Source organism: Pelodiscus sinensis, chromosome 16 (genome assembly GCF_049634645.1).
Source record: "Pelodiscus sinensis isolate JC-2024 chromosome 16, ASM4963464v1, whole genome shotgun sequence".
NCBI classification, from domain to species: domain Eukaryota; kingdom Metazoa; phylum Chordata; order Testudines; family Trionychidae; genus Pelodiscus; species Pelodiscus sinensis.
The window spans coordinates 2,043,024-2,068,705 of NC_134726.1; the positions used below are offsets into that span (position 1 = coordinate 2,043,024).

At 65.3% G+C, this 25,682-nt stretch overlaps 1 protein-coding gene across 1 annotated transcript in view; it reads left to right on the forward strand.

Annotated features, from left to right (window-relative positions):
- Positions 1–25,682, forward strand: part of ABCA3 (ATP binding cassette subfamily A member 3) — a 71,632-nt gene that overhangs the window by 38,496 nt on the left and 7,454 nt on the right. The window contains exons 12-30 of the mRNA XM_075899035.1: positions 139–268; positions 2,221–2,375; positions 4,846–5,001; positions 7,558–7,768; positions 9,304–9,454; positions 9,532–9,630; positions 10,633–10,825; positions 11,663–11,966; positions 16,454–16,727; positions 17,421–17,625; positions 18,212–18,431; positions 18,640–18,798; positions 19,213–19,385; positions 19,716–19,850; positions 20,277–20,471; positions 22,221–22,408; positions 22,765–22,935; positions 23,201–23,388; positions 23,475–23,548. Coding sequence (XP_075755150.1) covers positions 139–268; positions 2,221–2,375; positions 4,846–5,001; positions 7,558–7,768; positions 9,304–9,454; positions 9,532–9,630; positions 10,633–10,825; positions 11,663–11,966; positions 16,454–16,727; positions 17,421–17,625; positions 18,212–18,431; positions 18,640–18,798; positions 19,213–19,385; positions 19,716–19,850; positions 20,277–20,471; positions 22,221–22,408; positions 22,765–22,935; positions 23,201–23,388; positions 23,475–23,548 — 3,381 coding nt within the window. The remainder of the gene's footprint in view (positions 1–138; positions 269–2,220; positions 2,376–4,845; positions 5,002–7,557; positions 7,769–9,303; positions 9,455–9,531; positions 9,631–10,632; positions 10,826–11,662; positions 11,967–16,453; positions 16,728–17,420; positions 17,626–18,211; positions 18,432–18,639; positions 18,799–19,212; positions 19,386–19,715; positions 19,851–20,276; positions 20,472–22,220; positions 22,409–22,764; positions 22,936–23,200; positions 23,389–23,474; positions 23,549–25,682) is intronic.

A 25,682-nucleotide genomic window follows, 5' to 3' on the forward strand; every position in this document is an offset into this window, starting at 1 on the left:
GGCTAGCGAGCGCCCCTCCCCCCATTCGACTAATCGCGTAGCCGGCGGAGTTTCCAGCGACTGCTCGTGTTGCTGAGTCATCGAAATGGGTCACCCCGGGCTGAGCACGTGTCCTTCTCATCCCCGCTGCTCCCGCAGGTGTTCAAAGTGGGGAACAAGACCAGGGAGGCCGTGAGGGACTTGACCCTGAACATGTACGAGGGGCAGATCACAGTGCTGCTGGGACACAACGGTGCCGGGAAGACGACCACCCTGTCCATGCTCACAGGTACGAGCCCCCGGGCCATCCAGGGGCAGGCGCGAGGTAGCACAGCGTGGTGGCTCGGGGGCGGGTCTTGCTTTGCTGCGTATGAAGCCAGAACCAGCTGCCGAGGAGCCTGGTGTCCGCACCCCACCGCAGTCTGCTCTTCTCTGGCCCATCCGCCAGCTCCGCAGCTGCCACGGGGCCAAAGGAAGTCTTGTCAGCACGGTCTCCCTCGTACCAGCTTCATTCACTTCGTTCCACATCGGTCCTCCCTGTGCTCGTCCAACGCATCCTCGGTCACCAACAGACGTCAATAGGAAGCAGGTTTGAAGCATTTCTTTACACGGTGCCCCGTCAACCTGTGGAACTCCTCGCCAGAGGATGTTGTGAAGACCAAGACTATAACAGAGTTCAAAGAAGAACTAGCTAAATTCATGGAGGTTCGGTCCATCAATGGCTACTGGCCAGGATGGGCAGGGAGGGTGTCCCTAGCCTCTGTGGTCAGAGGCTGGGAATGGGCGACAGGGGAGGGATCACTGGATGATTCCCTGTTCTGTTCCCTCCCTCTGGGGCACCCGGCATTGCCCACTGTGGGCGACAGGACCCTGGGCTGGATGGGCCGTTGGTCTGACCCAGCCTGGCCGCTCTGTCTCGCTCTGCCCCGAGGACTTTGCGCTCTGGTGTAGCTCCGTGTGCGGGATCCGGCTCTGTGTGCGGCGTGTCTGAGCCAGGCCGTCGTCCGCGCGGCCCCGCTGTCGCCTCGTTCTTTCCTGTCGCAGCAATTGTACTTTTCTACCGCCTCCAGCTGTCCTCATTCCCATCAGCCGCTTCCTCTGCCCTGTCCCTTGTCCCTCCCCGCGCCCCGCTCCAGCAGAGCAGCTCGCGAGTGGTGTGGCTGGTTTTCTGGCTCGTCAGAATGGCGGTCGCCTTCCCTACGGTGCCGTTTTTGGAGTCCAGTTCCTTGTGGATCCGCTTCACAGCTCCCGTCCCGTCCTGCTCCGCCGTGGCACGCCGGAGTCCCCACGCCCTCTCGGGCTTGTCTCTGACTCCGAGCTTTGCCTTTTCCTCTCGTCTTCCCATTGCCGCTGAACTTGGGTCCGGATCTTCTGCTTGCCCCGGTCCGTTACTCCCTGCCCTTCCCTTTGGTCCGTGTGGGCAGGGCCAGGGCTGCCTTCATCTGAGATCCTCCCACGTAACGAGGCTCCTCCCGTGTGCCCCTCAGTCCTACAGCCCTTGCGGCTCCCCAGTGCCACGTGGGACAGACCCGCACCCTCCTTTCGCTCCTGTGCTCCGCCTGCCCTGCTCCGTCGGCCCCTGGCCAGCGCTGGCTGGAGAGCTTTGCTCCTGGCTTGCTTGTCGAGCCGCCCGCCCGCCCCCTGCTGCTCTGCCATCAGAGGCCTGTTGGAAAGAGACAGGTGTTCTGGGCACCTCGCCGGTGCTGCCCTGGTGCCTCTTGTCCTGTTCCTTTGCCCACGCTGCTTCCCCTGCCTCCTCGTTTCCTGGGTGACGCCCGGCGGGGCGCTTGGACGGGAAGGGCTCTTGTCGCCTCACAGCGCCCTGCGTTGTCACGGCTCCTTCCGCCGCCTCGTGGGGCCTGGCCCACGGACCAGGGACGCCTGGGAACCTCGGCCGGGGTGGCTGGCCCTCCCCGTGGCGCCCAGCAGCGTGCAGAGCAGAGGACGCGCTGGCCAGGCTGGTACCTGCCTCCTGCGTGGCCAGTTGTCGTGCGGCTCCATAGGTTCTAGACCAAGGCAGACCTCGCTGTTGATGGTCCAGGCTCCCTACACCAGTCTGGGCTGCACCCCAGGGCAGTGCAAGCCCTGCCAGCTGTGCGAAGGGCGGGGGGATCCCCCAGGGCCCCGGCGGGTCTTTGCCTGAAGCACGTTGACCTGGGGCGAGGGGGGGACCCCGGGGAGTGGGAGCCGGGGCCCTGGCGTCTCCCAGCTCTGCCCCATGGCCGTGTGTTCCCCCCCCAGGGCTGTACCCGCCCACCAGCGGCCAGGCCTACGTCAACGGCTACGAGATCGCCCGGGACATGGTGCTGATCCGCAGGAGCCTGGGCCTGTGTCCCCAGCACGACGTGCTCTTCGACAACATGACGGTGGCGGAGCATCTGCACTTCTACTCTGGGGTGAGCTGCAGGGAGGGGGCCCGTCTGTCTGCAGAAGTCCTGGCAGCCCAGGGGGTTGGGCTGGGCCCCGCAGCCGCCGTCAGCGAGGCTGGGCCCTGTCACTGCCCCACACCCGGCACTGGCGGCTTGTCCTTTGCAATACCGCCTCCCCTGTGCGGTTCTGTCGGCGCGGGGCTGGCTGCAGGCCGGCGTGCGGCCCCTGGGGTCAGGCACGGCCCCTGCGGAAGCCCGGGCTCCCGTTTGAACAGCGTATTCCTTCCGGTTTCGCTTGCTCCTGTAGCCTGGTTTGGCGAATGCGGAGTGAGCCCGGTTCAAGCTGGGCCCTGCTCTGGTTTGACAGAGCATGGTCGGTGCTGTGGGTGCCGCCGGGCAGCCGGGGCCTGTTCCGTTAGCGGGTGCGGCAGAGCGCTGGAGAGGACCGGCGGGCAGTGCGGGCGGGGCCTGTTCCGTTAGCGGGTGCCGGAGAGCGCTGGAGAGGCCCGGCGGGCAGTGCGGGCGGGGCCTGTTCCGTTAGCGGGTGCCGGAGAGCGATGGAGAGGACCGGCGGGCGGTGCGGGCGGGGCCTGTTCCGTTAGCGGGTGCGGGAGAGCGATGGAGAGGCCCGGCGGGCGGTGCAGGCGGGGCCTGTTCTGTTAGCGGGTGCCGGAGAGCGATGGAGAGGCCCGGCGGGCAGTGCGGGCGGGGCCTGTTCCGTTAGCGGGTGCGGCAGAGCGCTGGAGAGGCCCGGCGGGCGGTGCGGGCGGGGCCTGTTCCGTTAGCGGGTGCGGCAGAGTGCTGGAGAGGCCCGGCGGGCGGTGCGGGCGGGGCCTGTTCCGTTAGCGGGTGCCGGAGAGCGCTGGAGAGGCCCGGCGGGCGGTGCGGGCGGGGCCTGTTCCGTTAGTGGGTGCGGCAGAGTGCTGGAGAGGCCGGGCGGGCGGTGCGGGCGGGGCCTGTTCCGTTAGTGGGTGCGGCAGAGTGCTGGAGAGGCCCGGCAGGCGGTGCGGGCGGGGCCTGTTCCGTTAGCGGGTGCGGGAGAGCGATGGAGAGGACCGGCGGGCGGTGCGGGCGGGGCCTGTTCCGTTAGCGGGTGCGGCAGAGCGATGGAGAGGCCCGGCGGGCGGTGCGGGCGGGGCCTGTTCCGTTAGCGGGTGCGGGAGAGCGATGGAGAGGCCCGGCGGGCGGTGCGGGCGGGGCCTGTTCTGTTAGCGGCTGCGGGAGAGCGATGGAGAGGACCGGCGGGCGGGGCCTGTTCCGTTAGCGGGTGCCGGAGAGCGATGGAGAGGCCCGGCGGGCGGTGCGGGCGGGGCCTGTTCCGTTAGCGGGTGCCGGAGAGCGATGGAGAGGCCCGGCGGGCGGTGCGGGCGGGGCTTGTTCCGTTAGCGGGTGCGGCAGAGCGCTGGAGAGGCCCGGTGGGCAGTGCGGGCGTGCGCAGAATCTCAGCTCTGAGTCCGTTCTCTTCTCTCCTTGGTCTCTGGGGCAGCCTGAGCCGGGCCCAGCCCACTGGGCCACAGCGGGGGTCTCCTTATGGCCGGGGCTTCGCCCAGGCGCTCAGCCGCATCGGGGCCTTTCCACAGAGCCGCGGGTCTGAGAGCGGGGCAGTCCTGGCTCCGAGAGTGGCCTCCGCAGGGACCTCGTGCCGTCCCGTTTCCCGGGGCTGGGCGCAGAGCTGCAAGCCGCCCCGTTCAGGCAGAGCCGCCCTGTGCTGGGGTTCGAGTGCAAAACCGGTGGCTGTTGGAACCGTGGGCCCACGAACCAGCTCAGCAGCTAGGCGCTGCGGGCTGACCGCGTGGAGCCTGCACTGCAGTAGGGATGTGGGTAACCTTCAACCGGCTACCCACCCAATGAGATCTCACCGTTCCAGCCTGTGGGGCCCCCGGCCTCCGTGCTGGGGGGGGCTGGAGCGGCCCTCGGCTCCCGACAGGCTGGTTAACTGCTTACCCGTAGACATCCCTGCTGCAGCGCAGCCAGCCAGCTGTGCCCTGGGAGCAGCACCGGCTACCAGCAGCCGGCTTACAAGCTGGCTCCTGGCGCACTGGCTCCCTGCTGCCGGCCCCGCTCCCGGCGAGCTGGCTGCCGCCCCATGAGCTCTGATGCAGAGCCCGCAGTGCGGAGCGGCAGCTGGCTCCCCGGAAGCGGGCTGGGAGCCGGCGTGTGACCGTAATGGAACCGGATTGGCTGCTGCTCATCGGTTAACCCTCCGAACGGCTACGCTCTGACATCCCTGGCTTGGCCTTCGCCATAAGCCTCTTGGCCAGACAAGCTAAGCGAAGGCACCGAGGTTTCTCTGGCTGGGGCCCTGGGATTTAACCGGGGAGGGTCTGATCCCAGCACCGGGGGGAGCCCTGCGGGAGGGATTCACCGGGAAGCGTGGGGGGAGGGAGCACGGGGCGGGCCTTCCGCTGGGAGCAGCGTGAGCAGGGCCCCGTGCGAAGGGGCTGCCCGGGTGTCCCAGCCCCTTTCTCGAGCGTTAACCCTCCCCCCTCGCCGCCAGCTGAAGGGCTACCCCCCGCTGAAGTGCCCGGAGGAGATCGCCCGCATCGTGAGGCTGCTGCGGCTGGAGGAGAAGTGCGGCGCTCGGTCCAAGGCGCTGTCCGGGGGTATGAAGCGCAAGCTGTCCATCGGCATCGCGCTCATCGGCGACTCCAAGGCAAGCGGCTCCCGCGCTGGCGAGTGAGGGAGCTCCCCTGGCAGGGAGGCCGGTCCCGAGCTGCGCCCGCTCTGCCAGCAGGGGGCGCACTGGTGGTCTCGGGCACAGGGAGGCTGTGTCGTTCAGTGGCTACAGCAAAGGGCTTTTGGGGACAGGGCTGTGGCAAACAGCTGCTGCCGCCCCGGCCTGCTGAGTCGCGGTGGTTAGAACAGCGGGTGCTGGGGCCCAGGACCCCCAGAACGGGAGGCGGGAGGCCAGGCTGCCTTGCCTGGACCAGTTACCGGGCGGGTTCTGGCAGCCTCCCTTGCCCACTGAGGCAGGCGAGTGTGGCTGTTGGTCCCTCCGCTGTGCTGACTTCATGCTGGCACTGAACTGGGCTCGGCCCAGGCCCGCTGGCCCCCTGCCTGCCCCAGAGCCAGAGGCGTGTAGGACTGGACAGGCCTCGGGAGGGCACCAAGGCGGGGCCTAGGAAACCGAGACCTCTCGGGGGGTGTCTGTCCAGCCGCAGTGCCCTGGATCCCGCAGCCTCCCGGGGAGGCCTGCGCCAAAGCTTAGCCCCCCTTAGGCGAGGAAGCGTTTCCCTGTGCCGGCCCTGCAGCTCCCTGCCGGCGGGTTAAGCCCGGCACCTCTCTGTGGCTGTGGGGACTAAGGGGTCACTGGCCTCCTCTGGGCAGGCCGAGTCCTGTCCCGCTCCGCTCAACGAGCCCAGTTTGTGTAACCCTCCCTCCCAGGGCAGGTTTGGGCCCCTCTTTTCGCTCCGTTGCCCTCCTCTGGGCCTCTCCCGCGGAGACCTCCGCAGCGCCAGTGGAACGGGGCAGCTCCTTCCGCAGCCTGCCCTGCGGCGCTTGTGTTCGTGCCGCCCAGAGGGCTACTGGCCGGTCTCTCATCGCTGGCTTGTGCCGATTCGTGACCCGCTGTAACCCCCCTTCCCTCTGCCGCTTCCCCGCGGTTAGTGGGGCGCTGCCTTTCCCTTTCCTCCTGCAATAACTTGCTCTTGTCTGTCCTGAATTTCACCCTGTTGATCTCAGAGCGGGTCTCTCACTGCCCCGGTGGCCTTTGAATTGAATGCGGGCCTCCGAGTGCTTGCAGCCCCTCCCCGCGTGGAGTCATTGCAGGTTTGACAGGCAGCCTCTCCACTCCGGTATCCAAGTCATAGTGAAATGTCGACTAGCCCCAGACCTGGCACTGCCCCCTGCAGGACCCCACTGCATCCGCCCTCCCCGATTGACAGGCCTGTTGAGAGCTGGGCTTCGAGTGCCGTCGGTCAGCCCCTCGTGCTCACGGCTCGTCGCACTTGCCTCTCGCCCGCCTGTCTCTGGGGCCTGTGTGACGGCTCCCGGCCACCAGGCCAGTCATCTCCTCAGACGCGGAAACTCGCTGGCTCGGCTCGGCTTGCGCTGGGCTCGTCCTCACAGCCCCGCTGGCCTCCAGGATCACGCGCACGGTTCCGAGGTGGCTTCAGCCGGTTCCGTCGGTGCCCTGCGATGAATTTCATCAGGCCCTGCGGACATGCAGACACCTAACGCGTGCGAAGGTCCCTTGCCTGGCTTGGCCCGCGGTCCCTCCCACTCGTGTTAATATCAACTGTGTGGAGCATCTGGACTGAAGCAAAACGGGCGTTAACCCCTCGTCCTCCTTGTGGCTGTCTGTTAGCACCCCTTCCCGGGAGCAGGGGCCTGCACTTTCCTGCCTCTTCCTCTCTTTGACGAGGCCCGTCCCTTGCTCGAGGTAGCTTGTTTTGTGCCAGGCTGTTGCGGTCTGGCCCTGACATGCTGGTGCTGCTCTTCTGCCCTCTAGCAATTCCCCTCGCTCCACTTTCTGTAGGGTTCCTTTCTGATCGCCACAGAGCGCCTGGCACGGCCCGGCCGGCCTCCGACTCGGCTTCCTTCTTGCACCAGGGCAGCTGCCCTGGACTCTTATCCCTGAGACTTCCCTCCCGTGGGCCTGGCCTGCCCGCTCCCGGTCGCCGTCTGTGTTCTGCTGATTCTCTGCCCTTTCCTGAGATCGTGAATTGCTTTCCCCCGAATGGCCTCCCCCCTCCAGAGTCGTAGCCCTGCTGCTCAGAGCCGAGGCTCGCGTGGCTGTCTGCCTGGCCCGATCTCTGCCGTGCTCACCGACAAGCCTTAGGTCCGGGGGTTCCAGTGCCCTGTTGCTACCAGGGCGTGGGCTCTGGGCAGGTCTGTTACTCCTGGGACTGCCTCCCCCACCTCCTCTCCCTGCTTTGCTGCTCCAGGTAGACCCTTGCTGTGACGTCACCCCTCTTCGTTACCCCTTTATCCCAGTGGGCTGCCTCTGCCCTCCCCCGCCCTCGGGACAAGCACCTGGGTTCTTGATGCATAAGGCCAACACCTCCTCCCTTCGTACCTACCTGTGCCAGCCTGCGCCCTCCACCTCCCTGCTGCCCATTAAGTCCCAATGTAGCCCGTGTGCGAGACCAGCCAGCTCCTCCTGCCTGCTCCCCGTGCTCCCTGCTGGGTTGAGTCCCTGTCCCACGGCCCGTCCACGCGTGTGCACTGTCCGTCTGGTGGCGGCTGATGGTCCCGTCCCTGCACGCAGGTGGTGATGCTGGACGAGCCGACGTCGGGGATGGACCCAGCCTCCCGCAGGGCCACCTGGGACCTGCTCCAGCAGCAGCGGAGCAGCCGAACCATCCTGCTGACCACCCACTTCATGGACGAGGCGGACCTGCTGGGCGACCGCATCGCCATCATGGCGCAGGGCGAGCTGCAGTGCTGCGGCTCCTCGCTCTTCCTCAAGCACAAATACGGTACGGCCGGGAACACCACGCCCCCGCGCCCAGGGGAGGGACCGCCAGGCCGCGTGGCGGTGCCTTGTGGCTCGCCCCGCCCCCCACGTGCCCAGGGGAGGGACCGCCAGGCCTCGTGGCGGCGCCTTGTGGCTCGCCCCGCCCCCCACGCGCCCAGGGGAGGGAACGCCAGGCCTCGTGGCGGCGCCTTGTGGCTCCCCCCGCCCCCCACGCATCGAGGGGAGGGACCGCCAGGCCTCGTGGCGGTGCCTTGTGGCTCCCCCCGCCCCCCACGTGCCCAGGGGAGGGAACGCCAGGCCTCGTGGTGGTGCCTTGTGGCTCCCCTGCCCCCCACGCGCCCAGGGGAGGGACCGCCAGGCCTCGTGGCGGTGCCTTGTGGCTCCCCTGCCCCCCACGCGCCCAGGGGAGGGACCGCCAGGCCTCGTGGCGGTGCCTTGTGGCTCCCCTGCCCCCCACGCGCCCAGGGGAGGGACCGCCAGGCCTCGTGGCGGTGCCTTGTGGCTCCCCTGCCCCCCACGCGCCCAGGGGAGGGAACGCCAGGCCTCGTGGCGGTGCCTTGTGGCTCGCCCCGCCCCCCACGCGCCCAGGGGAGGGAACGCCAGGCCTCGTGGCGGCGCCTTCCGGCTCGCCCAGCCCCCCCCACACGTGGGGGGGAGAACGCCAGGCCTCGTGGTGGTGCCTTGTGGCCTGCCCCACCCTCGCACACTGTGTGGGAGGGAACACCAGGTTAGCTTACATTTGTCCCGGCTCCCCCTCCCCCTCCCCGGCGTGGGCCTGGCTGCTGCCTCCGGTGTGGCAGACGAGCTCCCGGGCGGAACCCACGTGGCCCTGCTCCCCCCTTCGCCAGGTCCCAACAGACTCGCTCGGATTGGCCCAGCTGCCTGTCAGCCTGATGGCAGGTATGGGGGGGCGGGGAGCTGGGCCCAGTCCCCTGCGAGCGGGGCCCGGGCAGGGTGGGTGCTGCGGTGGGTGCTGTCGTGCTGGGGGCTACGTCCGCCCCGGAGCGCTGTGTCTGGGGAGGAGGAATCCAAGGGTGGAAGGCGGTGGGGCAAACAAGGAAACCCAAGGCCCTCGCGTAGCCTTGTTTACTCCCTCACTCCCCACGCCGAGACCGTGGGTCAGGCCAGGCAGGGTCGGTCCCTGGAGGGCTGTTAGCCAAGGACAGGACCCCACGTGTCCCAAACCCTCTGACTGCTGGCGCTGAGCCTGGCGGATGGGCTGGGTCGGTCGCGGATTGTCCTGTTCCCTTTGCTCCCTCTGAGGCGCCAGTCTGGGCTGGCCCGGGTGCTCGTTCCCAGACTGCGGGCCCCCCGAGGCTGGGAGGGTTTCCGCTCCTGCGGCACCCTCTGGATCAGCGCTGGTCCCAGGGTCACACCCCGCCGAGGGGCGCAGCGAGAGCCTCCGGGCGCTGTTGTGGGGCCCGCGGTGGGTGGCACAGGTCCGTGTCATGCCGCACGAGGCCTGGTCGGCTCCCGCAGCCAGAGCCTAGGTCTGCCCGGGGTGGAGTTCCCTTTGTGACCGGTCGTCTCCTCCAGGGGCCGGCTACCACATGGTGATGGTGAAGGAGCCGCACTGTAACCTTGGGGAGATCTCCCGGCTCGTTTGTCAGTACGTGCCCAATGCCACCCTGGAGAGCAACGCGGGGGCAGAGCTGTCCTTCATCCTGCCCACGGAGAGCACGCACAGGTAACCGCCGCCGCGGGGCCCTCCAGCGGGCGCGGTGCCTTCGCTGCCGCTGGTTACATGGCTGTGTCGTGCCCCAGGTTCGAGGCGCTGTTCACGGAGCTGGAGCAGAAGCGAGAGGAGCTGGGGATCGCTAGCTATGGTGCCTCTGTCACCACGATGGAGGAGGTCTTCCTCAGGTGGGTACCGTGCCAGGAGCCGCGGGAACGCCAGCAGGGGTGGCTCCGAATGCCACCTGTCCACACCGTTGGGTGCAGTGCGGTGACGTGATCCGTGAACTGGCTCCGGCCAGCGCTCCGGGGTCCAGCTCTGCGGCAGGGCTGTGAGACGCGTCGGGAGGCGCATGTGTAAGCCCTGCGCTGAGAACAGGGCGCCCTCAGCACCTCTCAGGGAATCACTGAACCTCCCAGGCGTTCTCGCGTCAGACACGGCTGATCACTGGCATTTAATGCTAGCGCGGGCCAGCGTTCCCTGGAAGCTGAGCACTTGGGTGGGCACCAAGGAGTGATTCAGGTGCCGCCCAGCTGATTGGCAGAGCGCGCACAGCTGGCTGCAGGTGTTTATACAGGTGGTGCACATCCACCCATGCCTTGTTGCACAGAACACAATTTATTCCACACACGACTGGAAAATATTAGCAGGACATTAGCCCTGTCTCCTGTCATTCGTAGTCTGAGATAGCCCAGAAGGGAGTTGGCTGATTGCCAGCCATTACGCCCGCGTGATTGCACCCGATTTGATACATTTTTTCACCTGCTATGAGTCATCCACAGTGTTTGACGCCCCCAGCCCTCAGATCCACTGCGCAGAGCTCTGGCAGGGGCACTGGTGGCCAGGCCAAGCCAAGCTGCAGTTTAGGACCCTGGAGAGTTGGAGCGGGAGGCTCTCAGGGGTGTGCTTGCCCAAAGCTGGCTTCTGTCTTTTGAGATTTCAACAAAAATCCAGCAGCGTTAGCCAGAGTCCCTGGGTGCCCTGAAAGCCTCCGGCCCACCGCTCCACAGACCCCCTCCCGCTGGCTGCGAGGGAAACTCCAGATACCCCAGGCCGGCTTGGCGGCACGGGGGCCTGTGTGGCAGAGCCTGGCTCCGTCCGCGCTCGTCCAGGACTTTCCTTTGCTTTAATGGAGCATCGTGGACCCGAGTCCCCAGCGCGACACCGCAGCCGCTCTGTTTCTCTTTCAGGGTCGGCAAGCTGGTGGACTCCAGCATGGACATCCAGGCCATCCAGCTCCCGGCACTGCAGTACCAGCACGAGCGGCGCTCCAACGACTGGGCCGTGGACGACTCCAGCAGCCTGAGCGGCATGACGGACATGACGGACGACAGCGGGGCGCTGATCACGGAGGATTGCTCCAGCATCAAACTGAACACGGGGGTGAGGTTCGGGCGGGCGCGGGGCCTGCCGGGGCACGGTGGGATATCAGGAGGGAATCGAGTCAGCCAGAACCCCCGGTTCTAAGCCCTCCTCTGACCCTGGATCCCTGCGGCTTCTGAGTGGCAGAGCCCAGTCTCGGCTCAGTCATCGGAGCTGTCTGGGTCTCGCTTCCAAATGCCCCGCTGGCTTGGCCAGCCCGAGTTGCTCTGCCAGGGAGGGGGAGAATCCCGCCGTCGCGAAGTCCCTGCCCCAAGTGGGCAGCACGAGAATCCCGTCTCATGCTGATCTTGCGGCTCTGAATCCGTCTGGCACTCGAAGGGCAGATCTCGCTGGCTGCCGTCCTGCGCGCGATGGTTTTGGGCAGCAGGGGGGCGTCCTGGGAGAGACCAGCCAGGGGAGGTGATGTCTGTAATTGGACCAGCCTCGGCCGGGGGAAGAACGAGGAGTCCTGGGCCCCACGTGGCTACCCGCACCCCAGGGCCGCGTCCACGGGTGTCTCAGTGGAAGGATGCAGATGGCCATGGGGCGATGAGTGGACATGATCCAGGCGGCTGCAGCGCTCCCTGCTTGCAGCCAGCGTGGCCAAGCTCCCGGGGCTGGGTGGCTGTTTCGCCGCGGTCGGAAGGGAGGGGGTCGGACCGAAAGGAGCTGGCTCTTGGGGGCAGGGTGTGGTGCGGCGCTCAGATGGTGCAGGGCTCAAGCGGCCAGGGCCGGTTCGTTAGCTGGCGGGAGCCCCGGGATGGGCGGGGGCGGGGGCGGGGGCGGGACGGATTCTAGCAGGAGTGTCTCGCCGGGATGCTGGGACCGCATTCAGCCCCCTCCCCTCTCCCCTGCCAGTTCTACCTGTGCTGCCAGCAGTTCTACGCCATGTTCATGAAGAGGGCCGTGTACAGCTGGCGCAACTGGAAGATGGTGGCAGCGCAGTTCCTGGTGCCGCTGATTTTCACCACCCTCGCGCTGGTCGTGGCCAAGACCTTCCCCGGGCCGCGAGATTCCGCGCTGCTGAGGCTGACGCTGGACCCGTACGGCCGGACTGTCGTGCCCTTCTCGGCCGCCGAGGCCTCGGGGCTCCCCCCGCGGCTGGCGGAGCAGTACGCCCTGCTGCTGGAGGCGCAGCGCCAGACGCCCTTGGAGGTGCTCGGTAGGTGGGCCGGGCGCGGGGCCTCAGAGGCCAAGCCGTGTGCCGAAGGGCTGCTGGTGTCCTGCTCCAGAGGCAGCCGGTAGCTGGGCCAGCAGACGCCGGGGAGGTCGGGTTCCAGCCGTGCGGGGGCAGAAAGGCCTGGGTAATGCAGTGCGCGGGCTGGCTCCCATCCCGTGGGACCCTGCTGGGAGCAGGTATGGCAGAGCTCCGCTCTAGCTGCTGAATTTCCACCTGCCTTTCGACCGGGGCCCCTCTGGGCACTTCTGGCAGCCAACAAAAAAGCTCACAGCTTGGTCCTGGGCTCGGCATTCGCTGCCCCTGTGTTTGCACTGGGCAGGGGCAGCGTTCTAGTGCTCCTGAAGCATCGCCAGGGCTGCATAGAGCTTGCTCCGTTTCCCCTCCTCGTCTCCCGGGCAGCCGGTGCCGGCTTGGGGCGAGCCTCTGCAGGCCGTGGCACACGATGTTGGCAGATCCGCATCTCCTGCTTTAGACTAGAATGGGGGCTCTGCTCAGTGGGGCTTTGCCAGGCTCTGCGGGCTGCTTCCTGCCTTGCAAAGTGTCCCCGCTTGCAGAAGGCTGGGCTGACCGCGAGGGTCCCGCGCGTCTCCAGGAGGGAATCTGGATTGACGGGAACGCATGAGGCTCTCCCCAACAGGCTCTTTGAATAACGCTTCCCCGGATGCATTGGGTTTGGCCCTCGTGTCCCTCTGACGCACTGGTGCTGTTGGTAGATTTGCTGTTCTGTCTTTGGTGTTTTAAATAACAGCCACTGCAGACCATCCCTCTGGCATGGCCCTCTCTTGGCTCAGCTCGGCGGGAGGGATTCGTCCGTGCTGTGCTCCGTTAAAGAGAGTTTCGCTTTCATACTGAGCAAGGAGTCTATAACTGATCCTGTCAAGGCTGTTCCCTTGATCTGGAGAAAGGGGTAAACACGGAGGTGGCAAAGTCTGCAGACGACACTAAACTGCTCAAGGGAGTTAAGACCAAAGCAGACTGTGAAGAACTTCAAAAAGATCTCAGCAAACTGAGTGATTGGGCAAGAAAATGGCAAATGAAATGTAATGTGGATAAATGTAAAGTAATGCACATTGGGAAAAATAACCCCGACTAGACGTATAATATGATGGGGGCTAATTTAGCTGCAACTAATCAAGAAAGAGATCTTGGAGTCATCACGGATAGTTCTCTGAAGATGTCCACGCAGTGTGCAGCGGCAGTCAAAAAAGCAAACAGGATGTTAGGAATCATTAAAAAAGGGATAGAAAATAAGACTGAGAATATCTTATTGCCCTTATATAAATCCATGGTACACCCACATCTGGAATACTGCATACAGATGTGGTGGTCCCATCTCAAAAAAGATATACTGGCATTAGAAAAGGTTCAGAGAAGGGCAACTGAAATGATGAGGGGTTTGGAACGGGTCCCATATGAGGAGAGATTAAAGAGACTGGGACTTTTCAGCTTAGAAAAGAGGAGACTAAGGGGGGATATAATAGAGGTCTATAAAATCATGAGTGGTGTGGAGAAAGTGAATAAGGAAAAGTTATTTACTTGTTCCCATAATATAAGAACTAGGGGCCACCAAATGAAATTAATGGGTAGCAGGTTTAAAAAAAAGAAAAGGAAGTTCTTCTTCACGCAGCACATAGTCAATCTGTGGAACTCCTTGCCTGAGGGGGTTGTGAAGGCTAGGACTGTAACAGGGTTTAAAAGAAGACAGAACTACGTAGGACTTTAAAGACTAACAAGATGGTTTATTAGGTGATGAGCTTTCGTGGGCCAGACCCACTTCCTCAGATCAGTTTGTGGAAGAAAATTGGCCCGACCATATATACCAAAGTGATACAATCAAGAAAAGTGAACACACATAAAATTGGCCAAAGAATCAATGCACATAAAACAGACATCAGGCTCTCTCACAGAGAGAAAGCGGTTGCTTGCCATTTCAACCAGACTGACCGTTCTCTCAATGACTTTAAAACATGCATATTGCTTCAGAGAGATTTTAACTCCAGACTTCAAAGAGAAGCTTCAGAATTGTCATTCATGCTTACATTTGACACTTTATGTATGGGTCTCAACAAAGATGCTAATTATCTCACCCATTACAAAGATCGCTTCTCCAATTATCACCCCCTAATGTCATTACCTTGCAGACACTAACCTTCCCCCCGTACCACCACTCTATTCTAAAATTTGATTTGTCAATTTTATGTGTTCACTTTTTTTGATCGTATCACTTTGGTATACAGTAAAATTCCAATAGTCCGGCATCCAATAGTCCGGCACTCCTGATAGTCCGGCATCAAAATGGCAAGAGCCTAGTGAGTGAGCTTCGGCAAAAAATGAGTCGCAAGGTAACGGCAGCAGTAGCTGAACTGAGTAAAAAGGGTAAAAAAGGCTTAAAAAAACTAAAACATTACAGTATACTGTATACAGTATGTACAGGAAAAAGAGTTAAGAACACTTTATATACAGTATATAATGTATACAGTGTGTGTGTGTGTGTGTATGTGTGTGTATATATATATATATATATATATATATATATATATATATATATAAATAACCAACTTATAGTACCCCCTGATAGTCCGGCATATCTGATAATCCGGCACCACCTAAATCCCATAGGTTCCGGATTATCGGAAGTCTACTATATATGGTCACGCCAATTTTCTTCCACAAATTGATCTGAGAAAGTGAGTCTGGCCCACGAAAGCTCATCACGTAATAAACCATCTTGTTTGTCTTTAAAGTGCTGCATAGTCCAGTCTTTTGTTTTAGCTAGACCAGACTAACACGGCTGCATCTCGATCAGGGTTTAAAAGAGAACTAGATACATTCATGGAGGTTAAGTCCATAAATGGCTATTAGCCATTCTGGGTAAGGAACGGTGTCCCCAGCCTCTGTGTGTCAGAGGGTGGAGATGGATGGCAGGAGGGAGATCGCTTGATCATTACCTGTTCGATTCGCTCCCTCTGGGGCACCTGGCATTGGCCACTGTGGGCAGACAGGACACTGGGCTAGAAGGACCTTTGGTCTGACCCAGTCTGGCCGTTCTGCATTCGTCAGGCCAGAGTGGGGAACATAAGAAGTGAGGGCCCGCAAGAGCATGCCAAAGCCTTGCCTGTACAGGCCCTGGTACAAAGCTTCCCCCCAAAACCCTAATACCCAGAGTCTGGGGACTCCTCTGCCACCACTCAAGTAATTCCAAGAAAACCAGGGAGGAGATCACTTGGGAAATCCCCTTCCTAAGGTAAAACTCTCCCTGACCCCAACCTCTGTTTTACTTGGAGTTGGGAAAAACCGAGGGAATTCAGGCAACAATGGACTCTGCCCTTGTCACTAGGCGCGGATCCTAAGGACACAACAACCAACCAATCCCGGTTCATTAGAAAAGAAAACAACCCTTTCTTATCAAGACAAAACTCCAGTTGCGGGCATAGTCGAGTGGCTAGATGGAAAGAGCCACCAATTGATAGAGATACTCAGGGAAGCCCCCTGGGCTAAAACTTAGTTAAGAAGAAAAAAGAAAAACACAATGAACAGCTCAGACATTATTTCCAAATTCCCAAACAGGGAAAACAACAAATCCTGACGGACTAGCTACATTTTTCCCTACTTACGCATTGTAAGCAGTCCGTTCTCGGAGAGAGAAGTGTGTCCCATCTCCCTCAGTCTTGGAAGAAACTGCTCTGCCTCTCAGACAAAGAACAGAGAGAAAAACCCCTCTTCCAGTTTGAAATTCCTATCTGCATTGTTATTGGTTGACCACCTGATACCTGGCTAGGCACAGGAGACATTAGTTAACCCCTTAGTCACCGGGTGCTAGTCAGCACTCTTGGTTATGACAGATCCTGATAACAGTTGCCTGCTGTATGTCTCCTGTCCAACCCCGGGGCTTTAGCTAGCAGGTGTAAAGCAAACACAAGGAAGTTTTTCTTCACACAGCACACAGTCAACCTGTGGAACTCCTTGCCAGAGGATGTTGTGAAGATCAGGATGTAACAGGGTTCAAAAAAGAGCTAGAGAAATTCCTGGAGGTTAGATCCATCAATGGCTACTAGCCAGGATGGGCAGGGATGGTGTCCCTGGCCTCTGTTTGTCAGAAGCTGCGAATGGGTGATGGGACCGGGATTGCTGGATGATTCCCTGTTCTGTTTACTCCCTCTGGGGCACCCGGCATTGGCCGCTGGGCGAGATGGACTTTGGGTCTGACCCAGCCTGGCCGTTCTGACGTGTTCTCTGCAGCACGTTCTGGCTTTGCCTAGAATAAAATTGAATTAAAAAACCCACCCAAAGAGCCCTAAGACCCACCCGCTTGGGTAGCTTGTGACTTCTTTCAGGGAGGAGCATGCTGAGCTGTACCCCTCGTTCCCCCAAGGGCCTTTGGCTGTTGGGTTTTCGTGCCCGGCCCTGCTTTGCGTTGGGTGGGGACTGGCCGGTCCGTTTGTAATGGTGAGGTGGGTGTGATTGCACAGGCGACCTGGACGAGTACCTGATCGCCCGCGCGGCGGCCGAGGGCGGAGCCTTCAACGAACGCTACGTCGCGGCAGCGTCCTTCGAGACACGGTGGAACCGCACGCTGGTCACGGCACTGTTCAACAACCAGGCATACCACGCCGCCGCCGCCGCCCTCATGCTGGCAGACAACGCCCTCTTCCGGCTGCTGGCCGGGCCCAATGCGTCCATCACGGTCACCAACTACCCGCAGCCCCGGAACATCACGGAGACGGCGAAGGACCAGCTCATGGAGTACGCCAGCCTCCTTCCTCGCTTTCGTGACGGGGCCAGGGGCTCGGATCCGGGCTGGAGCGAGAGGCCTCGTTCCCTGCGCTTCGGTGGAGTGGCGCTAACTGGCGCAGGGGGAGGGACGTGTCGGGCGGGAGCTGGGGTCCCTTTCTGTCCCGTGGGCTAGGGAATTGCGGCCTGGCTCTGCCCGAGGCCATAGAACTCGACTAGCCAGAAGTGGCGTCACGCAGGCTGTGCCCTCCGAGGGGCTCGGGCCCAGCATTCCAGCTGCGCTCCATGGGGCTGCTGAACCCTCGGGAAGGCAGGCTGGAGGGGTCCCAAGGCAGGGAGCTGGCAGTGGAGACGCCCATGGGGTCTGTGCCGGGGCTCCCAAGGGAGGGGGTGGGTGAGCACTATGTTACGAGCGTCTGCGCGTTTGGGTTTATTTCCCTTGGGCCTTGGGCAGGGACTTGGCCCCCTGGGGCGGGCAGGGGCTGCATGGCCGGGCCCAGTCCTGGGCAGCGCAGAGAGCCTGAGGTTCCCATGGGAGTCGCAGGGCTCGGCACGCCCAGGAGCCCGGAAGCTGCCTGTCCGCTCTAGCAGCCGGCGCGCTGGGCCCAGCTGCCAGAAGGCCGGGGAGGGGCCGGGGAGGGGGTGGGGACCCCGCTGTGGCTCTGGTGGGGTTCCCCAGCTAACCGGGAGCCTGCTGTCCCCTAGGGGCCAGACGGGGTTTGCCATCGCCATCAACTTGCTCTATGGGATGGCCTCCCTGTCCAGCACCTTCGCGCTCCTGCTGGTCAGCGAGCGAGCCCTCAAGGCCAAGCACGTGCAGTTTGTCAGCGGGGTCTACGTGGCCAACTTCTGGCTCTCGGCCCTGGTGTGGGACCTCATCAACTTCCTCGTTCCCTGCGCGCTGATGCTGGTGAGTCGCCCCGAGGCGGGACCCGGGGAGCCCCTCGTGTCTACGGCCCCCCATCCTCGGGGCCCGTCTCCAAGCACCCACGCTGGCCACGTGCTGGCGCAGCCAGGCCAGTTGGGCTGCACCTGGCGTGGCCCCTGGAGCCCCTGCACAGGCTTGTCTGAACTAGTGACGGGACCTGGCCCAGCCCAGCCTGCCTCTGGCCTTGGCCGAGTCCCTGGCCTGGCCTGTCGCTCGGGTCTCGTCTGTACGCTGGGGACAGAGGTTCCCTGCCCCGCCGGGGCTGACACCTCGGATGCGCACGTGGTGCCCAGTGCTGCAGCCTTGGGAGGGGGCCTCCCCGCTGGGTCCATCACTGCCTCGGGTACCGCAAAGGACCCAAGGAAAATGGTGTCTCTGGCCTGCAGAAATCCCGCAGGAAGGAGGCGGGGGGTGGCCATGCCGGGCGGGGGCTCCCGGAGGTGGCTGGCTCTGCCCAGGCCCTGGCGGGCGCGTGAAGAGCCGGCTGCTGTTCAGCTGGGGGCTGCGTTCGCCGGGGTCCAGGCTGGCTCGCGCCTCGTCTCCATTCTCCTCTGGTGGCCTCTCGCAGGTGATATTCCAGGCCTTCGACGTGAAGGCTTTCACCCAGGACAGCCACCTCGTCGACGTGATGCTCATCTTCCTGCTGTACGGCTGGGCCATCATCCCCCTCATGTACCTGCTCAGCTTCTTCTTCTCCGTGGCAGCCACGGCCTACACGCGCCTCACCATCTTCAACATCTTCTCGGGCACGGCCACCTTCCTCGCCGTCACCATCATGAGCATCCCAGGTGAGGGCCCTGCCCCGCCCCAGAGCCTCCCCGCCCCCCGCGTGCAAGTCGGTTTCCCTCTGTCCGCCGTGCCCAGTGCTGGCAGGGAGAGTCTGCGGATTCCTTCCTTCTGCCTTGCACCGAAGGGCCGATTCCTTTTCCCTCCCCGAGCTGGGATCAGCCAGCTGGCTCCACCCGGCCGCTGCCCAGCTGAGCTCGTCTCTTGCAGAGCTGGGCCTCCTGGACCTCTCCAGGACCCTGGATAAAATCTTCCTGGTCTTGCCCAACTACTGCCTGGGCCAGTGCATCAGCGACTTCTACCAGAACTACGAGTTCATTCAGTTCTGCACCTCCTCCGTGGAAGCCATCATCATCTGCAAAGCCTTCAGTGAGTGTCCGAGGGCTCCGGCCCACGTGCGCACCGCGCCTGCTGCCCCATGGCGGGCTCTCCTGGGCAGACCCCTGGGGACCGTGTCCAGGGGCCTGGCACTTGGCTTGCTGGAGGGCTGGGCTGGGCTGGGCTGGGCTGGGCCAGGCTCGGAAAAGCTCAGCGGGGGGCCAGGAGAGAGGAGAAATCGGCTGGAAGCTTGGCCCGGGTCAGTCTGCACAGAGGAAGATTCCAGAGGTCTCTGCCTGGGACGGGCCGCCTGCCTCGCCCCAAGCTGTGAGGGGGCTAGTCGGGGGGGGGGAGACAAGTGGGGGGCACGGGCGAGTTGTGTGGGGAAGCCGCAGCGTTCGCTCAGAGAACATAAACGGGCGAACCCCCCCCAAGAGCGGAACCCACCTCTGATTTCCCCTCCAGATATCAGTTACCAGACGAATTACTTCTCGTGGGAGACTCCGGGGATCGGACAGTATCTGACCTCCCTGGCTGCCCAGGGCACCGCCTTCCTCCTCCTCCTCTTCTTCATCGAAACCAACCTCCTCTGGAGGCTGAGGACCGTTGTCTGCGGCGTCTGCCGGCGGCGGAAATGGGTGAGCTGCTGAGCCAGGTGCCAGGGAAGTGATGCTGGCGGAAATGAGAATCCGGCCCCTTGGCTGTTGAGGGGAGGTGGGCCCCCCGCACGTGGCTCGGCTCCGGTCCGATTGTCCCCAAGGGCTCGGGGTGGAGGGACGTGCGCTTTGCAGGGGGCCGGCGTACGGCGAGTTCCCAGCGTGCGGCGCGACGCGTCGGAATCTCGGGGAGCGTGCGGCCGGCGAGAGGTGGAGCCGTTGTCGGGGCCCGAAAGGAGCAGCTCTGGGCTGGAGTCCTGTTGTTTCGCTGCCTAAGAGCCGGCGTACTCCGGGGCCCCTCTCTGTCCCCAGGCACTGCTGCTGAACAGGACGCCAGTGCTGCCGGAGGACCGGGACGTGGCGGACGAGAGGAAGAAGGTTTTGGAGTCCCCGCCAGAGCTGCTGTCCTCCCTGAGCAGCCCCCTGGTCATCAAGGAGCTCACCAAGGTGAGCTGGAGACCAGGCACCGCGCAGGGCACGGCCGCGCTGCAGAGGCTCCCAGCTGGAAGGACACAGCCGGCTCGGGGGCGGCAGGGCTGGGTTTCAAGGGCGCGGGACCTTTGCCCAGTCTCTGGACTATGCGTTTACATAGCAGCCAAATCAGGGGTTGCTCCCACGCCACCCACGTGGTCCCTTTGCCCCGGAGAGTGGCAGCGGGACCATGCCTGCTGGCCACGCGGGAGTGTCGGGGCAGCCGCTAGTCCGTGCTGACGGGGCAGGAGGTGGGGTCTCGTTCTGTGCTCCCAGCCCTGGGGCCGATCAGGCCTTGGATTTGATTTGTCTCGAGGCTGCTGTCCTGGGCGGCCCGGTCTGGGAACAGCGGCAGCAGCCCGGGCTCTCCATGACCAGCGCTTGCTCCCTGCGCGCTCCCAGGTGTACGACACCCAAGAGTCCCTGCTGGCTGTGGATAGGATTTCCCTGGCGGTCAGCAAAGGCGAGTGCTTCGGCCTGCTGGGCTTCAACGGCGCCGGCAAGACCACCACCTTCAAAATGCTGACGGGGGACGAGAGCATCACCTCGGGCGACGCCTACGTGGACGGCCACAGCCTCCTGGCCAACATCAAAAAGGTACCGAGGCTGGGCCCTGCTGCACCCGCGGCGGCGCCCGAGGGCAGTGGCTGGGAGCCGTCTTGCTGTGCGCCCTGCATTCGATTCGCAAAGCACCCCACGATGGCATGGGCGGGCAGTGAGCCGCTGCTGGCCATGGGCCGGTGGTGAGGAGCCGCTGCTGGCCGTGGGCCAGCGGTTAGTGGGTGAGCTGCTGCTGCTGGCCACAGGCGGGCGGGGGGTGAGCTGCTGCTGGCCGCGGGCGGGCGGGGGGTGAGCTGCTGCTGGCCGCGGGCGGGCGGGGGTGAGCTGCTGCTGGCCGCGGGCGGGCGGGGGTGAGCTGCTGCTGGCCGCGGGCGGGCGGGGGTGAGCTGCTGCTGGCCACGGGCGGGCGGGGGTGAGCTGCTGCTGGCCGCGGGCGGGCGGGGGGGAGCCGCTGCTGGCCGCGGGCGGGCGGGGGGTGAGCCGCTGCTGGCCGCGGGCGGGCGGGGGGGGCGAGCCGCTGCTGGCCGCGGGCGGGCGGGCGGGGGGGGCGAGCCGCTGCTGGCCACAGGCGGGCGGGGGGTGAGCCGCTGCTGGCCGCGGGCGGGCGGGCGGGGGGGGGGCGAGCCGCTGCTGGCCGCGGGCGGGCGGGCGGGGGGTGAGCTGCTGCTGGCCGCGGGCGGGCGGGGGTGAGCTGCTGCTGGCCGCGGGCGGGCGGGGGTGAGCTGCTGCTGGCCGCGGGCGGGCGGGGGTGAGCTGCTGCTGGCCACGGGCGGGCGGGGGTGAGCTGCTGCTGGCCGCGGGCGGGCGGGGGGGAGCCGCTGCTGGCCGCGGGCGGGCGGGGGGTGAGCCGCTGCTGGCCGCGGGCGGGCGGGGGGGGCGAGCCGCTGCTGGCCGCGGGCGGGCGGGCGGGGGGGGCGAGCCGCTGCTGGCCACAGGCGGGCGGGGGGTGAGCCGCTGCTGGCCGCGGGCGGGCGGGCGGGGGGGGGGGCGAGCCGCTGCTGGCCGCGGGCGGGCGGGCGGGGGGGGGGGCGAGCCGCTGCTGGCCGCGGGCGGGCGGGCGGGGGGGGCGAGCCGCTGCTGGCCGCGGGGGGGGGGGGGGCGAGCCGCTGCTGGCCGCGGGCAGGCGGGGGGCGAGCCGCTGCTGGCCGCGGGCGGGCGGGCGGGGGGGGGGTGAGCCGCTGCTGGCCACGGGCGGGCGGGCGGGGGGGCGAGCCGCTGCTGGCCGCGGGCGGGCGGGCGGGGGGGGCGAGCCGCTGCTGGCCGCGGGGGGCGGGCGGGGGGCGAGCCGCTGCTGGCCGCGGGCAGGGAGGGTTGGAGGCAGGCCCGGGGCAGGGGCTGCGCGCAGGCTGGCGGAATGGCGATTCCCGGGCTGCGTTGGTGCCCGCTCCAGTGTGAAATCCGGTGGCCTGGCAGGGATAAGCCGAGGGAATTGACCGGCTGGTCAGAGCCCCCGCCCAGTGCTCCGAGTGGGGGTGTCCTGCCCGGCAGCGTGCGGCGAGCCGCCCCAAAGGCAAGTGGATCAGGGCTTGTCTCGGCGCAGCAGCCGCCCCTGCCGTGGCGCTCTCCTAGCAGCGGCTTAGAAGGCCTGTTAGCCGGCAGCCCCTTTCCTGGGGGGGCCAGTCAGTCTGTTCGGGGCCCTCGTGGCCTGACTCTACCCCCGGTGCAATTAACGTAAAACGGTTGGAAGCGGAGGGAGTGTCCGTCGTGAGAACAAGGCTCCCCCTGCTGGTGAGCCCCTCCCAGGCCGGCTCCTGGCTCATGTTCTGGGCTTGTCTCGGCTCCCAGGTCCAGCAGCGGATTGGCTACTGCCCGCAGTTTGATGCCCTGTTGGATCACATGACGGGCCGGGAGACGCTGAGCATGTACGCCCGGCTCCGGGGCATCCCCGAGCGCTACATTGGCAGCTGCGTGGAGAACATGCTGCGGGGGCTGCTCCTGGAGCCCCACGCCGACAAGCTAGTGAGGTCCTACAGGTGAGAGCAGACCCGGGCGGGACTGGCCACTGTGGGAGCGTGGCCTAGTGGTTACAGCTCTGGGCTGGGGATCGGAAGACCTGAGATCTAGGCCCAGGCTGGCCGAGAAGTTTTGGCCAGCCTCCCTCTCCCTGCCCAGCTTTCCCTCTGACCCATGGAGACACTTTCCCTGCCCGGGAGGGGCTGGGGGGGGCAGCACAGTTTGGCAGAGGCACTGGTGCTGGGGTGTGCAAACCTATTACACCTGGGGGGGGGTTGATGAGATGCCAGATGTCCCTCCTGGGACTCCCCTCCCCCCCGCACAGCGGGGCATCCCTGCCCGGTCTCAAGGCTGCCTGTCTCATCCCCCCTCGCAGCGGCGGCAACAAGCGGAAGCTGAGTGCGGGCGTGGCCCTGATCGGCGGGCCGCCTGTGATCTTCATGGACGAGCCCTCCACCGGCATGGACCCCGTGGCCCGGCGCTTGCTCTGGGACGCCGTGACCAGGGCGCGGGAGTGCGGGAAATCCATCATCATCACCTCCCACAGGTGGCGCCCCCGTCCCGGCTGGGCCTGGGGGGAGGACGCAGGGCAAAGGGGGGGAGGGGCGGGCTGGCCGGGAGGTTCCCTGCCGTGGTCCCGGAGCACAGGCCCCCCAGTTCCCATTGCAGGTCTGCTCGGCCCCGGGCCTGGCTCCTGGCCTGCCCGGCGGGGGCGGGGAGGGGGAGCTGGCGGCCCACCTCCCACGCGGGTAAAGAGGGTCCCGGGTCCGGGCCCAGCTGCTGCCTCCTGCCCACGGCCCCTGTCCCCGCAGCATGGAGGAGTGCGAGGCCTTGTGCACCAGGCTGGCCATCATGGTGAACGGGCAGTTCAAGTGTCTGGGCAGCCCCCAGCACCTGAAGAGCAAGTTTGGCAGCGGCTACACCCTGCTGGCGAAAACGCGGGCGGAGGAGGAGGGCGACGTGCAGGTCTTCAAGGCCTTCGTGGAGAAGACGTTCCCAGGTACGGCCGTGGCCAGGGGACGTGGCCCCCTTTGCCTGCAGGCTCCTGCTGCCGCCCCGGGCGCTAACCTCTGCTTGTCTCCCCAGGCAGCGTCCTCAAGCACGAGCACCAAGGCATGGTCCATTATCACCTGACCAGCAAGAACCTCAGCTGGGCACAGGTGAGGGCAGGCCCAGGGCAGAGCCGAGGGGCGGGAGCGCAGCAGGGAGTGCATGGACCTTTGGGGGCGGTTCCTGCCTTGCCAGGCCACGCGCTCGGCCACGGCCACGCCACTTACTGGGTGCGCTTAATGGGCCGCTGCGCACTCCACATCCAGCCACTAGACCGAACTGACCGTAACTTTCGCTTCTCTCCCACCATCACTGCCCGTTGCCGGGATGCTGAGCTTTGTCCCACAGTGGATGGGCCACGGGAGGGGCCCTGTCTCAGCAGGGCTTGAACTCTCTCTGGCAGCGTTAGGGGTGGCACCCACCCACCTCAGTGCTGGGACTGGCACGTGGTACCCTCAGCTGTACAAAGGATGCAGTGGAAGTCTCCGCTAGTGCTGGGCCGTGTCAGTGGCTGGGCCGTGGGTGCACGCGGCGGCTGTACCGCTCCCCCGGGCAGCGCTGGGCCGTGTGTCAGTGGCTGGGCCGTGAGTGCGCTTGGCGGCTGTAACGCTCCCCCAGGCAGCGCTGGGCCGTGTGTCAGTGGCTGGGCCGTGAGTGCACTTGGCGGCTGTACCGCTCCCCCGGGCAGCGCTGGGCCGTGTGTCAGGCTGGGCCGTGGGTGCACTTGGCAGTTGTACCGCTCCCCAGGGCAGCGCTGAGCCGTGTGTCAGTGGCTGGGCCGTGAGTGAGCTTGGCGGCTGTACCGCTCCCCCGGGCAGCGCTGGGCCGTGTGTCTGGCTGGGCCGTGGGTGCACGCGGCGGCTGTACCGTTCCCCCAGGCAGCGCTGGGCCGTGTGTCAGTGGCTGGGCCGTGAGTGCGCTTGGCGGCTGTACCGCTCCCCTGGGCAGCGCTGGGCCGTGTGTCAGTGGCTGGGCCGTGAGTGCGCTTGGCGGCTGTACCGCTCCCCCGGGCAGCGCTGGGCCGTGTGTCAGTGCCTGGGCTGTGAGTGCGCTTGGCGGCTGTACTGCTCCCCCGGGCAGCGCTGGGCCGTGTGTCAGTGGCTAGGCCGTGGGTGCGCTTGGCGGCTGTACCGCTCCCCCGGGCAGCGCTGGGCCGTGTGTCTGGCTGGGCCGTGGGTGCACGCGGCAGCTGTACCGCTCCCTCAGGCAGCGCTGGGCCGTGTGTCAGTGGCTGGGCCGTGAGTGCGCTTGGCGGCTGTACCGCTCCCCCGGGCAGTGCTGGGCCGTGTGTCTGGCTGGGCCGTGGGTGCACGCGGCAGCTGTACCGCTCCCTCAGGCAGCGCTGAGCCGTGTGTCAGTGGCTGGGCAATGAGTGCGCTTGGCGGCTGTACCGCTCCCCCGGGCAGCGCTGGGCCGTGTGTCAGTGGCTGGGCCGTGAGTGCGCTTGGCGGCTGTACCGCTCCCCCGGGCAGCGCTGGGCCGTGTGTCAGTGGCTGGTCCTGGGTGCGCTTGGCGGCTGTACCGCTCCCCCGGGCAGCGCTGGGCCGTGTGTCAGTGGCTGGTCCTGGGTGCGCTTGGCGGCTGTACCGCTCCCCCGGGCAGCGCTGGGCCGTGTGTCAGTGGCTGGTCCTGGGTGCGCTTGGCGGCTGTACCGCTCCCCCGGGCAGTGCTGGGCCGTGTGTTTGGCTGGGCTGTGGGTACACGCGGCGGCTGTACCGCTCCCCCGGGCAGCGCTTGGCCGTGTGTCAGTGGCTGGGCATGAGCACGCTTGGTGGCTGTACCGCTCCCCCGGGCAGCGCTGGGCCGTGTGTCAGTGGCTGAGCCGTGAGTGCGCTTGGCGGCTGTACCGCTCCCCCGGGCAGCGCTGGGCCGTGTGTCAGTGGCTGGTCCTGGGTGCGCTTGGCGGCTGTACCGCTCCCCCGGGCAGCGCTGGGCCGTGTGTCAGTGGCTGGGCCGTGGGTGCGCTTGGCGGCTGTACCGCTCCCCCGGGCAGTGCTGGGCCGTGTGTTTGGCTGGGCTGTGGGTACACGCGGCGGCTGTACCGCTCCCCCAGGCAGCGCTTGGCCGTGTGTCAGTGGCTGGGCGTGAGCGCGCTTGGCGGCTGTACCGCTCCCCCGGGCAGCGCTGGGCCGTGTGTCAGTGGCTGGGCCGTGAGTGCGCTTGGCGGCTGTACCGCTCCCCCGGGCAGCGCTGGGCCGTGTGTCAGTGGCTGGGCCGTGAGTGCGCTTGGAGGCTGTACCGCTC